We start from the raw sequence: 13187 nt of genomic DNA, 5'->3' as shown, positions 1-13187 counted from the left end.
TATAGAACACTCCACCCAGCAACAGCAGAATATACATTCTCCTCAAACGCACAGTGAAACTTCCTCATGATAGTCCATATAGGATAGGCCATAAAAATCTCAATAAATGTAAAAAAAAAGAAATAATAAAAAGTATATGCTCTGACCACAGTAGAATAAAATGAGAAATCAACATCAAAAAGAAATTTGGGATATACACAGATATATAGAAATTTTAAAATGCTTTCCTCAATAATCACTGGGTCAAAGAAGGAATTAAAAAGGAAATTAGAAAACACAATGAGGTGAATGAAAATGAAGATATGACATCCAAGACTTATAGGATGCAGGTAAAACAGTGCTTAAAAGGAAATATATAGCTGTAAATATTTATATTAAAAAAGAAGATCCCAAATATATAACTTAAACTTCTACCTTAAGACACTGGAAAAAGAAAAACAAACTAAACATAAAGTGAACATAAATAAGGAAACAGAAAAGATTAGATTTGAAATTAATGAAATGGAGAAGAGAAAAAATCAGTTAAACCCAAAGTTTATTCTTGGAAAACATCGAAAAAATTGACAAACCGTTAGCTAGATTAACTAAGAAAAACAAAGAGAAGACTCAAATTACTTAAACCAGAAATGAAAGAGTGTGGGCTTCCCTGGTGGTGCAGTGGTTAAGAATCCACCTGCCAATGCAGGGGACACAGGTTTGAGCCCTGGTCCGCAAAGATCCCACATGCCGTGGGGCAACTAAGCCCGTGTGCCACAACTATTGAGCCTGCGCCCTAGAGCCTGCAAGCCACAACTACTGAGCCTGCGTGGTACAACTACTGAAGCCCGTGAGCCTAGAGCCTGTGCTCTGCAAAAAGAGAAGCCACTGCAATGAGAAGCCCGCGCACTGCAATGAATAGTAGCCCCCACTCGCTGCAACTAGAGAAAGCCCGCGTGCAGCAACGAAGACCCAATGCAGCCAAAAACAATGAATAAAATTTTAAAAAAGAAAGAAAGCAAGAAAGAAATGAAAGAGGGGCATTACTATTGACCTCTCAGGAAAAAAAATGATTAAAAGGAATACTATGAACAACTGTATGTCAATGAATTAGATAACTTAGATGACATGGACAAATTCCTATCAAAATTGACTCAAAAAGAAAACGATAATCTGAATAAACCAATATAATAATAAGTTAAGAAATTGAAATAATAATAAAAAATAATTATTTGCCCCCCAAAAGCCCAGGCCTAGATGACTGTGCTGATTAATTCTACCAAGCATATAAAGAAGAATTAATACAAATCCTTAGCAAACTCTTCCATAAATAGAAGGGGAAGGAACACTTCCCAACTCATCGTAAGACCTGTATTACCCTGATACTAAAACCGGTCAAGGACATCACAAGAAAACTACAGACCACTAACTGTTATGAATATATATGCAAAAGTACTAAACAAGATGATAGGAAATTGAATCCAGCAACATATAAAAATCATCATACACTACAACAAAGTGGTATTTATCTCAGGAATGTTCGGTTGCTTTAACATCTGAAAATAAATTAATATACATCTGTACAATGGAATACTACACAGTAATTAAAAGGAACAAATTTCTGATTCACACAACAACATGTATGCATTTCAAATGTATTTTGCTAAGTGAAAGAAGCCATACTCAAAAATATATGTATTGTCTGATTCCATTTATATGACATTATGTAGAGGTTAATATATATAGATATAAAAGAGGCTTCAAGGGTGAGGATGGGGGGAGTAGTTGACTACAAAGCGGTCACACAAGGGAAATTTTAGAGTGATAGAACTCTTCAGTATGGTACTGTGGTGGTTGATACATGACTATATGAATGTTTTCAAATTTCACAGAACTGCACACCACAAAGGGTGACTTTTGCTCTATGTCCATTAAAAAATATACAAATCAAGATGTAGGGGAGCCCTAGACGGAAAGCACACTGTTGCAAATGAATCTCCTATATTATAGATGTATGCCATAACTTCAATAAAAAGGGTAGGGAAAAAAAAGAGCTGACCTAAGCTGCTTTGAAAAAGTGACTGGATATTATAACCGTCAAGACAAAAAGAACTATACAGAAATGCTATGTTCTGGTGGGGAAATTTGTTTCTCACAGGGGTACATGACAGAAGTTCTGAAACTACTTTAACTATATACTAGAGTTAAATAAATAAGTAAATAAATTATGCATAAAGGAGAACCAGGTTTCTCACTGTCAGAGATAGTATTGCACAAATGTTAATTTCTTTGTTTTTATAAATGTACCACAGGTATTAGGCTAAGCTAGATGTAGGGTTTACAGAAAAGCTTTGTACTATCTTCTTTAGAACTAAAATTATTTCAAAACAAAAAGTTTAAAAAATAAACCAGACTGAGTTTCAAAAACCCAAAACAAAACTCTCTTAATGAATGAAAGTCATTGAATAGTTGAGGAAACAAACTGAAATGTCATTAAACGAATTCATCATTCAGTGAGAAACAGAAGATTTGACAGACCATAGTTGACAGCAATTACTGGAAAAAATAAAATTGTTCCCTGTTTATACCAGAAAATTAGAACTACTTAATAAACTAGTTGCATACACATATATGTATGCATTATTTGTATGTGCGTGGGACAGTATTCTCTAAATACTGTTCTGCCACTTTCTTCACTCAAAAATATAACTTCAATATAATTTGATGTCACTACACATTTTTTATTTCATTACTTTTTATATCTGCACAATTTCCACAGTGTGGATAATTTATTTAACCATTCCCATATTAGCGAAAATTTAAATCGTTTCCACCAACTTGAACTTTCAACATTGGAGGGGTTACAAAGTTGAACCAGATAAGGTTTTTGTCCTATGGCACTTACAGATAAGTAAGGGATACAAAGCAGAAAGTCAACAAAACTGGATGAAAGAGTTAGGATGGGTAAATAGAGTGCAGGCAACTAAGTCAGAATCAACAGGTCAGCAAAGATTTTCTTTCCATTATAAACTTAATATTTTAAAGCACCTAGCCAGCAACAACAGCACTCTCTCCCCAACAACTCTGCTTTTGCCACAGGAAAAAGTTGCCTGGTCCAAGCTGTAGTACAGCTGAAGTGTGCCTCTCCGCAACCTAGCAATATGCTCTACATAGATACGAACCTCAAGGCTTAAGCAAAGCAATCTCAAGAATCTAGCTGAGGTGGATCTTAAGCATTCTGTCACATAGTAAGAAAGTCTAAGCAGACCAACTCAAGGATTCCTATTACTGTGGTCAACACAGACACCATGGGGACGTATGAAAGGGCAGTGGTTATGACACAGCATTTCAGGTTCACAGCAATTCATAAGCATTATGCTCTGGATAACTAGAAACTCTTGGCCACAATAATCCACAATGTGTGCAGCATTTAGCTGTGAGTTCAGGAAGTGGGCAGAATTATCTGGAAGAGATGAAAAGTTGTGCTTCAAGTTAAGTTCATTTGCTTGGATGTGGCCAGTGGCTATTCTGAAGAGTTTGTGGAACTTCTGAAACTTACGCATGCCAAATTTCCAAATGTCAGGGAACGTAGTGACAGGAGAGATGGTAGAAGAGTTTACTTTCTGAAGCAGAGACTTACAGTCTAAGTGGAAATCAGCCTGGGCTCTATGTGTACCATTTACATCAGAACATGAGTGGACTACCCGCAGTTGAGCAAAGTGACGAAATGCGTTGGGTCTCGTTGCACTCCAAAGGGGCAAATCATCTCAGAAGACAACTGCTTTGAGTCCATGCACAGCAGCCAAACCTTTGGATCTGGAGCAGATTTTGCCATACTGGGAGGGATGTTTTCAAGCCATAGATAGTGTGCTAGAGAAGTGAGGGAGAGAAATAGCCCTCTCAAGCTATTCTATGGGATGAGCTTTGAAAGAGCAATAAGAAATATGCAGGAGTTGCTGAATACAGAGCCTCAGGAAATGACTTCGAAAGAGAACATAAAACACAATATTCTGGATATCATATTCTTGTATAAGAGCTCCTTTCTCCTCCCCTCACACCACTTGAAAGGCTTTAGACTTTGGAGCTATCCCCAGTGCCCTCTTGGTGTATAAAAACAGAATATTGATTGGGTCAGAGGTACATGGTGTCTACTCTCCAGAATTCATGTCTTCATTGTTTAAATCAATTTGTGCCCTCTTTTCATTCCTTTTTAAAAATAGTTTTTAATTGACAAGAATGCTCTTGTCTCCAAAAATCTTACATTTAAAAAGCTACTGTGATTAACTTGATTTCAAAGGCAGCTGAATGCTATATTGATGCACTGAAATTGCTCAGGGACGAGGATGAAGGTAAAGGCCTGTACCATCTGGCTCTTGGTAAGGTGTGAACCAGTGAGCTGACTGATCTCTCTCTTATGACTATTTAGGAAAACAGGACAATATCCTCTGTCAGTAGCTCCATAAAAATGGTATTAAGGTTGTTCTGACTATCTGTAAGTAGAATAAGCAGAGGAGGGGGACAATGAAACTTCTGCTCCAATTTTTGTGCAAGCAGAAAGAAGGATCGTCTGTGAGCCAATTGGCATACAGCTCCTTCTGAATCTCTGAGATTTCTGGGAGATGCACTGTTTAAAATCACAAGAGCCACTCAAGCAGCATGAGAGCTGGAGCCTGACCCCCACTCTCCATCAACCCACATTTGAACATCTGCCTGGTTAGATAACCCCCACCCAACACAAACACAAACACACAGGAAAGGGGAAAGGTAAAAGGCAACATTTGCTAAGAGCAATATGAGGGGTGCAGACCCTACCTGCAGCATTGATGGGGCAGGGCGGGGTAGAGATCACTTCCAGCTGAGGTGGCTTTAGAGGCTGGGTGATGAAGGTTAGGTCCCTAAGAATGAGCAGGACCAGGATCTAGGAGGAAGAGGAGTGCAATCAGGTGGAAGAACATATCATGCAAAGACAGAGAGAAGAAGGCATACTTGGGCATAGTGTATGAGAGTTCCTTTTGGATGGGGCAGAGAAGTAGATGACAAGTGTGGCTCAATTCTGATTAACACTGAATGTCAGGATGAGGAAAGTAGGATTTAATTCACAGATAGTGGGGTTGCCAGCCAGGGCCTTTGAACAGGAGAATGACAAGTTGAAAATAAGAAAGAGTGAAGTTTAATTTGATGGTAATGTGCAAAGTAAATTGAAGACGGAGAGGGAGGCCTGAAGGTAGATAGGTCAGAGAAAAGGTTACCCTAGTAGTCCAGTTTGAAGCAATGTTTATAGCAACTCTTTTCATTATTACTCAAAACTGAGAACACCACAAATGTCCTACTGAGGGTACATGGACAAATAAACTGGAACATCCATATAACAGAATACTACTCAGTAAAAAGAAAAGAATGAGCTATTAATGCATGAAACAACTTAAATGATGAATCTCCAGGGCATTATGCAGAGTGAAGGAAGCCTGTCTCTAAATGTGACATGTTGTAGATTTCATTTATGTAACATCCTGAAAAAGACAAATGATAGGAGTTGGGAATAGATCAGAGGTTGCCAAGAGTTCAGGAAAGGGGGGTAAGGTATGACTGCAAAGTGGTGGCATGAGGAAGTTTTTTGGGGGGTGATTGAACTGTATCCTGTATTGTGGTGGTAGTTCCACAAATCTATACATTTCTTAAACTTCATAGAACTGTACACCCAAAAAAGAGTCCATTTCTCTATATGATAATAATTTTTTAAAAATATCAGTTATCCCCTGTTAAATATAACATCTGAAAGGATGGAAATATTTTGTGGTACTTAATGGTTACATCTTTATAATTCAGTAACTATATTTATATTAAAAACTCTCCCTCGAATAATAGGAAATATATCCATCAACTGTGGAATAAATTCTTCATGCTTAAATATAAATGATAAAACATTAAGACAACAAAAATACTTTTTCCAACCCTGCTTTCTCTGTGGTGGGCTCTGTTTTTGGCTACCGCATCCCACTGTGACCATCCTAGATAAGAGACCCCTCTCTGCCTCCTTCCCCTGACTCTCCAGCTGGCTCCACTGGCCAGACTGCCATTCCCAGCACCAACATACCTCCAAGTACCAGTGGATTCTGGGTTGCGGGGATATCAATTTCCTCTTTTAACTAATATTTTTACTGCAATGATGTCCTCTCTGCTTTCTGATCAAAACAGTTATGCATGTTGATAGTTCTCTTTTCTAATGGATCAAAGTGAATGATATCAGAATATCTCAAGAGTGGCATGCAAGAACAAAAATTCCACCTGTTAAAAAGCCTCACACCAAATGGTGAGATAGAGGGAACTCTCTCCTTTCTGAGTGTTTCAAGGATGTATGAGAGTTATTTTCCAACACATTTTTTTGAGTTCCAAAGTAAAGTTGACTCCTTTATAGACTCATCTGATTAGCAAGGCACTGGATCCTACAGAGGACATGAGAAGAGGCAGTGTGCCTAAAGCCTCCACTTAAAACTCAAGCGGAAGCCATGCAGCAGTCCTCATGAAAAGGTCAGACATCTAATACTTGATAACTTGAGTTCAGCCAGAAAGAGAAAAAGTAGTGGATTACTTACATAAAATTGCTACACAAGGGAAAACTGGGCCTCTTCCCACAGATTAATTTGGGGTCAGGTTTTTTTTGTTTTGTTTTGTTTTTGTGGTACGCGGGCCTCTCACTGTTGTGGCCTCTCCCGTTGCGGAGCACAGGCTCCGGACACGCAGGCTCAGCGGCCATGGCTCACGGGCCCAGCCGCTCCGCGGCATGTGGGATCTAACGGACGGGGGCACGAACCCGTGTCCCCTGCATCGGCAGGCGGACTCTCAACCACTGCGCCACCAGGGAAGCCCTGGGGTCAGTTTTTAAAGGCGCTGCTTTAATAAGATTTTAAAAACCTTTTCTAACAGATCAATATGTTGTGAAAACTGTCATTTCATTTGCAGCCATTAGAAAACTTTTCCAAAGTCTTAAAAATTCATGTAACTAATTTGTCCTCCATATTGTGCCAAATATTGCTTATGTGGAATCTCTTTCCTAAAAATCATTTTTAAAAAGTATGCTGATTGTTTAAAACATTACACAAAGCAGAAAACTATTCAAGAGAACTAGTAAAGAATTCCACACCCTCACTCCCACATTCTTTTCTAGCCGCCCTCCCGCCCCCATCTACCACCTTCCCCCATTTTAATGCTAGACAGGACTCCAAGGGAAATGGTGGACTGGAGGACCTTGGGGGAGGCGTGGAGGTGAAATTGGAAGCAGGAGAGAGAGATGATTCCCCAAAGAAGGAGAAATGGTCGATTCACCCCGAGAGGCTGATTCTCCCTGGTAACCCGAGAAAAACGAGTAGAAACTGCTGGGAGAAGATACCAGTATTGTTGTCTCTGATTGGCAAATACGAAAAAAGATTGACAGTATCAAGTGGAGGGAACGCAGGGGGCGGGCTGCAGTGTTAAATGGGAGGGGTAACCGAAGACTCGAGCTCATTGATGACGCAACGCTCACGTGACCAGGAGTCGACGTGTGCAGAAGTCCTTATAGTCCAGGGCCTGTTTCCCTGTAGCAGCTCCCTATTGCTGGAGGAGAAAAGTGCCCCGGATCCTTTGAGGTCAGTATAAAGGTGGGCGCTGCCTTCGGGACCCTGGGGCCTAGGAGTCAGAGAGCACAAACCAAGCGTTGCCGGTACCGCTTTCCCAACACTACGGTTCCGCCAAACTCTCATTTTTGTGCAGGAAATTTGGGGCTGTTTGGGGGTGGGTGGGGGTGGAGAGGGAGAAGGGCAGCCAATTGAGGGTCCCGAGACAGAGACATAGAAACAATTTGGAAATAACTTGTCTCCCACTCCCTGCTTGCAGGGAACCGGTGGGCACGGGGGAAGGAGGGCGGGGTTGCCTTAAAAGGAGGGAGAGGATGAGGACGTGGGGAAACTTTAGACGAACAAGGCCTAGAATCGTGAAAGGGACCCGTGATTCAGGTACTGACCTGCTCACCAAGCACTCCTGTCTGCAGGACTCTTGGTCTTTTGGGAGCGACCCAAATCGAGTGAGGGAAGAGGGAGGAAAATCCCCTGGATCCCTGCAGGTCAGTGTAAAGGTGGAATTGCCTCAGGTCCCTGGGGGTGGCTGTGGGGGGTGGGGTGTGAGTCCGGACGACACCAAAGCCCATCCCGGGTCGCTGCCGCCTCTCTCCATCCGGTTGAAGCGCCGGAGGCCTGTGCAGAGCCTGCAACGGAAATGGGGCGGGGGCGGGGGGGGAGGAGACTGGAGAGACGTGGAAGGGGGAGGGGAGGCCAGAGACTGGACCAGCTGGTCTCAGGTGAGAGGCAGGAGGTTGGAATGGCTTGGGAAAGCCCAAAAGGGCGGGAGTGTTGGGAGACCCGAGGCAAGGGAGGGGTTAATTGCTTCTGCGCTGCTCCCGTTTCGGTGCTAGGAGAGGCCTGTAGCAGGGCCTGCTGGGAAATGGTGGGCTGGAGCGGGAGCGAGAAGATGGAGCTGGAGCAGGAGGGGGAGAAAGGGGAGGGGGAGAAAGGGGTGGGGCCAGGGGAGTTCTGAGCCTGAGGATCTAGTCTTCTCTAGTTGGAAAACTTTGACAATTAGGGACCTGAATGTGAAGAGGCCAGTCTCTATGGAAACCCATGCTCTGACTGCTGGTCCATTTGCCTGGCATCTAGTCGTTTTGTTTCCTTGTTTTCCAGGGTTAATTTATTCAAAAAGGAAATAAGAGAAAAATACTCAACATGCAAAAGTCTTGTGAAGAAAATGAAGGAAAAGCACAGAACATGCCAAAGGCTGAGGAAGACCGCCCTATGGAAGCTGTACCACAGGAGGCAGAAAGAAATCCTCAACCGTCTGAAGAAGGTGAAAGCCAGGAAGCAGAAGGAAACCTTAGAGGAGGGCTGACTCAGCCTGGTCAGGGATATAAAGAGGACACTCCGGTTAGGCATTTGGACCCAGAAGAAATGATAAGAGGAGTAGATGAGTTGGAAAGGCTTAGGGAAGAGATAAGAAGAGTAAGAAATAAGTTTGTGATGATGCATTGGAAACAAAGACATTCACGCAGCCGTCCTTATCCTGTGTGCTTTAGGCCTTGAATTCTTTTTTTTTTGGTCTGATGTTAAAATCTGGCCCCTGCTTTCTTTCTGTTAGCATTTTCTGATGTATCTTTGACTATTGTTTTATTTTTAATCATGTGGTGGAGTTTTGTTGTACGTAGTGTCCTTATTACCAGCATCTGGATTTTGTATTTTGACACATTCTCCAGGTCTGTTTTTCAATTGGGAAGTTTCACACATATGCATGAAAATATGTTCATTCCATATTGTAAAGTAAAACATAACAGGTTACAGCATATTTAGTATCAGCTCACATATGTAGGAGAAAATCTCAAATTGTGTGTGTGTGTGTGTGTGTGCGTGTGTATACATACATATATCAAAAATTTAACTGCTTATTTCTGTGTGGTGTGAGTTTTTTTCTTTTTGCTTATATGTATTTTTTAATGAACACGTCACACATACAAAAAGAATTAAAGTTTTTTTTTATAATTAAGAGTCAATCAAATAATTTGCAACCAGCTTATAAGGGCAATGGGGGGACCTAAATTCTTGATGAAAGAACTATTAAAAAAATGTAAACCTCAAATTACTTCTGGATCTCTTAGCCAGAGGAATAAAACTGGCAGTTATTACAGATATACTTGCTTAAGACTCAGTCTTTTCATGGGAAAACATTTGCCTCACAGGGCTGCTGTGGGGAAGAAATGAGGTGACTCTGAGCTGTGCTTGGTGGGCTCTTGTTCCCACCTATGCATACAGAACCCCAACCCACTACAGAACATCAGTTTTGAGGGAGGGAGGGTCCTGGCATGACTCAACCTGCGCTCAGGAACAAGTCCAATAGGCAGGGAGGTGGGCTCCCCTGGGTCCTGCCAGGCCTGCTGGGCACTGCTGCCTTTTCTGCTGGGCCCTTTGCTCTCTGCTAGCCCTGCTGCTGGTGGTGCAGTGGAGTCCTTGAGTGCCAAAGCCCCGTTGAGTTTCCTGGAGTCCCCAGTGCGTTGAATCCCCACTCTGTCTTCTAAAGCTTCTCTCTGCTTTATAGTGATGCTTAACAGAGGTGGGGACTGTTCCAGGATTGCTTGGGCCACAGTGTTTAGCAGAGTTTTTAGTAAAACAGCCCCTTCCATTTTCAGCCACAGGACACTTCCTCCATAGGAGTCAGACATGATGAGTCCATTTTGGGGGTTGGACCAGGGTTCAAATTTGAGCAAAAGATGTCATGCTATAGTCAGAGTTGCGCTCGAAGTCTAAGAACTGAGGTTTTGTCTTCTTTCTCTTATGGGATGATTTCTCCCTGAAGGCTCCTGTCAGGCCTGCCCTACTGGTTCAGAAGACTCAGAATATGCATAAATTGCACAAAGCAGTACAGGAAACAGATCTAAGGGAACAGTTCCCTTCACCCCATCCCATCCCCAGTTGATACGTGAAAAAAAAAAAAAACTTGGAAAGGCAAAAACTTCATAAATACACTTAAAATAGAATGGCTTCTATGTAAATGTTAGGAATTATATTTTCCTTACAGATCAAAGACTATCTTTTCCTCCTGATATGCCACCTACTTGTAACACATCATGTTTCAATATTTAATTGACTTCTTGATTGATTATTGCTAAGGAGCCAGTAGGTTTGTCCAAATTCTGCTATTGACTCAATAATCTTACACAAGTCTTTTTTTTCTAGTATTATTACAAGCAATTCCAGAAAGAAACAGTTCATGGAATGGATTGCACTCCAAATGTTTTATCAAAGCCTTGCATAATCACCTGCATCAGTATCACCTGGGGAGCATCTTTAAAATACTGATTTCTGGGCCCCACCTAAGACTTACTGCCTGGAGGTGGGCTGTAGAAGTAACAGGTAACAAACTCCTCCAGGTGATGATGCTATACACTGAAGCATGAGGACAACTGGTATATACAGTATGCTTTCCATTATTGCAAATATGAAAGTAAAATAATTAGAAGAAAATACTGGTGAACTTTAATTGAAATTCAGGAAGTAGAAGCCTATAACAGCATTTATCTTTTTAAGTATGAACTTTTAAAGGAAAAGGTTGACAGGTTTATATATAAAATTTTAAAGATTCATTTTAACAAAGACAAGATAAAAAATCAAGGGGGGGAGCTATATAAGATGCATTTTTCTTGACGGAGCACCATCAAGAAAATGTTTGGCCATGCATTCACTCCTTCCAATATGAATAAAATATATTAAAGTTCTCCTGTGATCAGCTCAGAAAACAATGAGCCATCCCTGTCCTCTTTGGCTTTTTAAAAATTTTTTCACTGTGTGATGCCATTTGGGGGGAGTGTTCATGTCACCAGCCCATTCTCCAAAGTTATGGCAGCCTGATGGATGCTGGTCAGGCTGGAGTGAGATGAAGGTCCAGGAACTCACTTGCCAGCATTATAAGATGGGATGAATCCAGTGCGCTGGCACTGAGGTTTGGAACTGGGGCAGGATGTGGAAGGGCTCCCCCAAGGCACATCCCTCTCCAGGGTGGTCTGACTTTGGTTTCTGTGCTCCAGCCTGCAGCAGGCACCAGACTCTTCTAGGCTGAAGGCCAGGCTGTCCTGGACATACATACCTGGAGGACAAGGACTGTCCCCATTGCAGGTCAGAGCACTAGACTTCCTTTACCCCCTTTTTCTTTCACAAGGGGGCTTGATGGGAACTTTTGTTTTCACTGTTTGAAAAGCTTTATTTTTTTTATGGAAAGGCATTTTATTTTAAATACAGCCGTGTGTACATGTCAATCCCAAATTCTCAATCTGTCCCTTCCCCCCACCCTTCCCCCTGGTAACCATAAGTTCATTCTCTAAGTCTGTGAGTCTGGTTTGTAAATAAATTCCTTTGTTTTTAGATTCCGCATTTAAACAATATCATATATTTGTCTTTCTCTGTCTGACTTCACTTAGTATGATAATCTCCATGTCCATCCATATTGCTGCAAATGGCTTTTTTTTTTTTTTTTTTTTTTTTCCTGCAGTACACAGGCCTCTCACTGTTGTGGCCTCTCCCGTTGCGGAGCACAGGCTCCGGACGCGCAGGCTCAGCGGCCATGGCTTATGGGTCTAGCCGCTCCGCGCGGCATGTGGGATCTTCCCGGACCGGGGCACGAACCCGTGGCCCCTGCATCAGCAGGCGGACTCTCAAACACTGCGCCACCAGGGAAGCCCTATTTCATTCTTTTTAATGGAGTAATATTCCATTGCATATATATACATACCTCAACATAATAAAGGCCATATATGACAAAACCTACAGCTAATATCATACTCAACAGTGAAAAGCTGAAAGCATTTCCTTTAATATCAGGAATGAGACGAAGATGTCCACTCTCACTACCTTTATTCAACGTAGTTTTGGAAGTCCTAGCCATTGCAATCAGAGAAGAAAAAGAAATAAAAATAATCCAAATTGGAAAAGAAGTAAAACTGTCACTGTTTGCAGATGACATGGTACTATGCATAGAAAATCCTAAAGATGCTACCAGAAAACTACTAGAGCTCATCAATGAATTTGGTAAAGTTGCAGGATACAAAATTAATATACAGAAATCTGTTGCATTTCTATACACTAACAATGAAAGATCAGAAAGAGAAATTAAAGAAACAATCCCATTTACCATCGCATCAAAAAGAATAAAATACCTAGGAATTTGCCTACCTAAGGATGGGAACTTTTTAAGGGAAGAAGATAAGACTTCAAAATTCACTAACTGAAGATGTTGGTTTTGATAGCCTTTGGCCAAGCAGTTGCCTGAACTGGATCTGATCAGGTAACTTGGAGTTAAAGCAGGAAGGGCTGACCCTTCTCTCAGTGTCCAGTGAAATAGCTCCCAAAACAATTGGGGTGAAAACGGGGATAGATCTTAGACAAGATCTCTGTCATGCCTCTCCCACCCACCTTGCTCAGACTTCCAGAAGGGCCTCTGTTGTGTCTGGGCCTGTTCGGGTGGTTCTGTAGTGACTTTAGTTCTGTGTGGGCCTGATGCAGTGCTTCTGATGTCTGCATCAGTCCAGACCCAGAGGTAGAGGAGAGAGCCCAGGTAGAGGAAGCTTGCAAAGACATGTGACCCTACAGCTCAGGAGGAAAGGGGTGTCGCCTCCTGTTTGAACAACCCCATGCACTGTAGTT

General features: G+C 41.8%; 1 protein-coding gene and 1 pseudogene across 3 annotated transcripts; both read left to right on the top strand.

The window, feature by feature from the left end:
* The first annotated feature begins 302 nt into the window (after positions 1–302).
* Positions 303–4009, top strand: LOC101326558 (GMP reductase 1 pseudogene; annotated as a pseudogene).
* Positions 4010–7448: 3439 nt separating this feature from the next.
* On the top strand, positions 7449–9683 carry TCEAL8 (transcription elongation factor A like 8). Of its 3 annotated transcripts, none has more exons than XM_033849476.2 (3): positions 7486–7601; positions 8003–8074; positions 8688–9683. In XM_033849476.2, the coding sequence occupies exon 3, from the start codon at positions 8730–8732 to the stop codon at positions 9081–9083; it is 354 nt and encodes a 117-aa protein (XP_033705367.1). In that variant the 5' UTR covers positions 7486–7601; positions 8003–8074; positions 8688–8729; the 3' UTR covers positions 9084–9683. The 3 variants fall into 3 exon arrangements, with proteins under 3 accessions (XP_033705368.1, XP_033705367.1, XP_073655714.1); XM_073799613.1 differs by having other exon boundaries at positions 7595–7613; XM_033849477.2 differs by lacking the exon at positions 8003–8074 and having other exon boundaries at positions 7449–7601.
* The last annotated feature ends 3504 nt before the right edge of the window (positions 9684–13187 follow it).

This window comes from Tursiops truncatus, chromosome X (assembly GCF_011762595.2).
Source record: "Tursiops truncatus isolate mTurTru1 chromosome X, mTurTru1.mat.Y, whole genome shotgun sequence".
Taxonomy (NCBI): Eukaryota; Metazoa; Chordata; class Mammalia; order Artiodactyla; family Delphinidae; genus Tursiops; species Tursiops truncatus.
The sequence above is the reverse complement of the archived record's forward strand: the minus strand, read 5'-3'. Positions and strand labels throughout refer to the sequence as shown.

Excerpts from the sequence above, each read along its gene's own strand:
- TCEAL8 (XM_033849477.2), top strand. The coding sequence starts at position 8,730 with ATGCAAAAGTCTTGTGAAGAAAATGAAGGAAAAGCACAGAACATGCCA.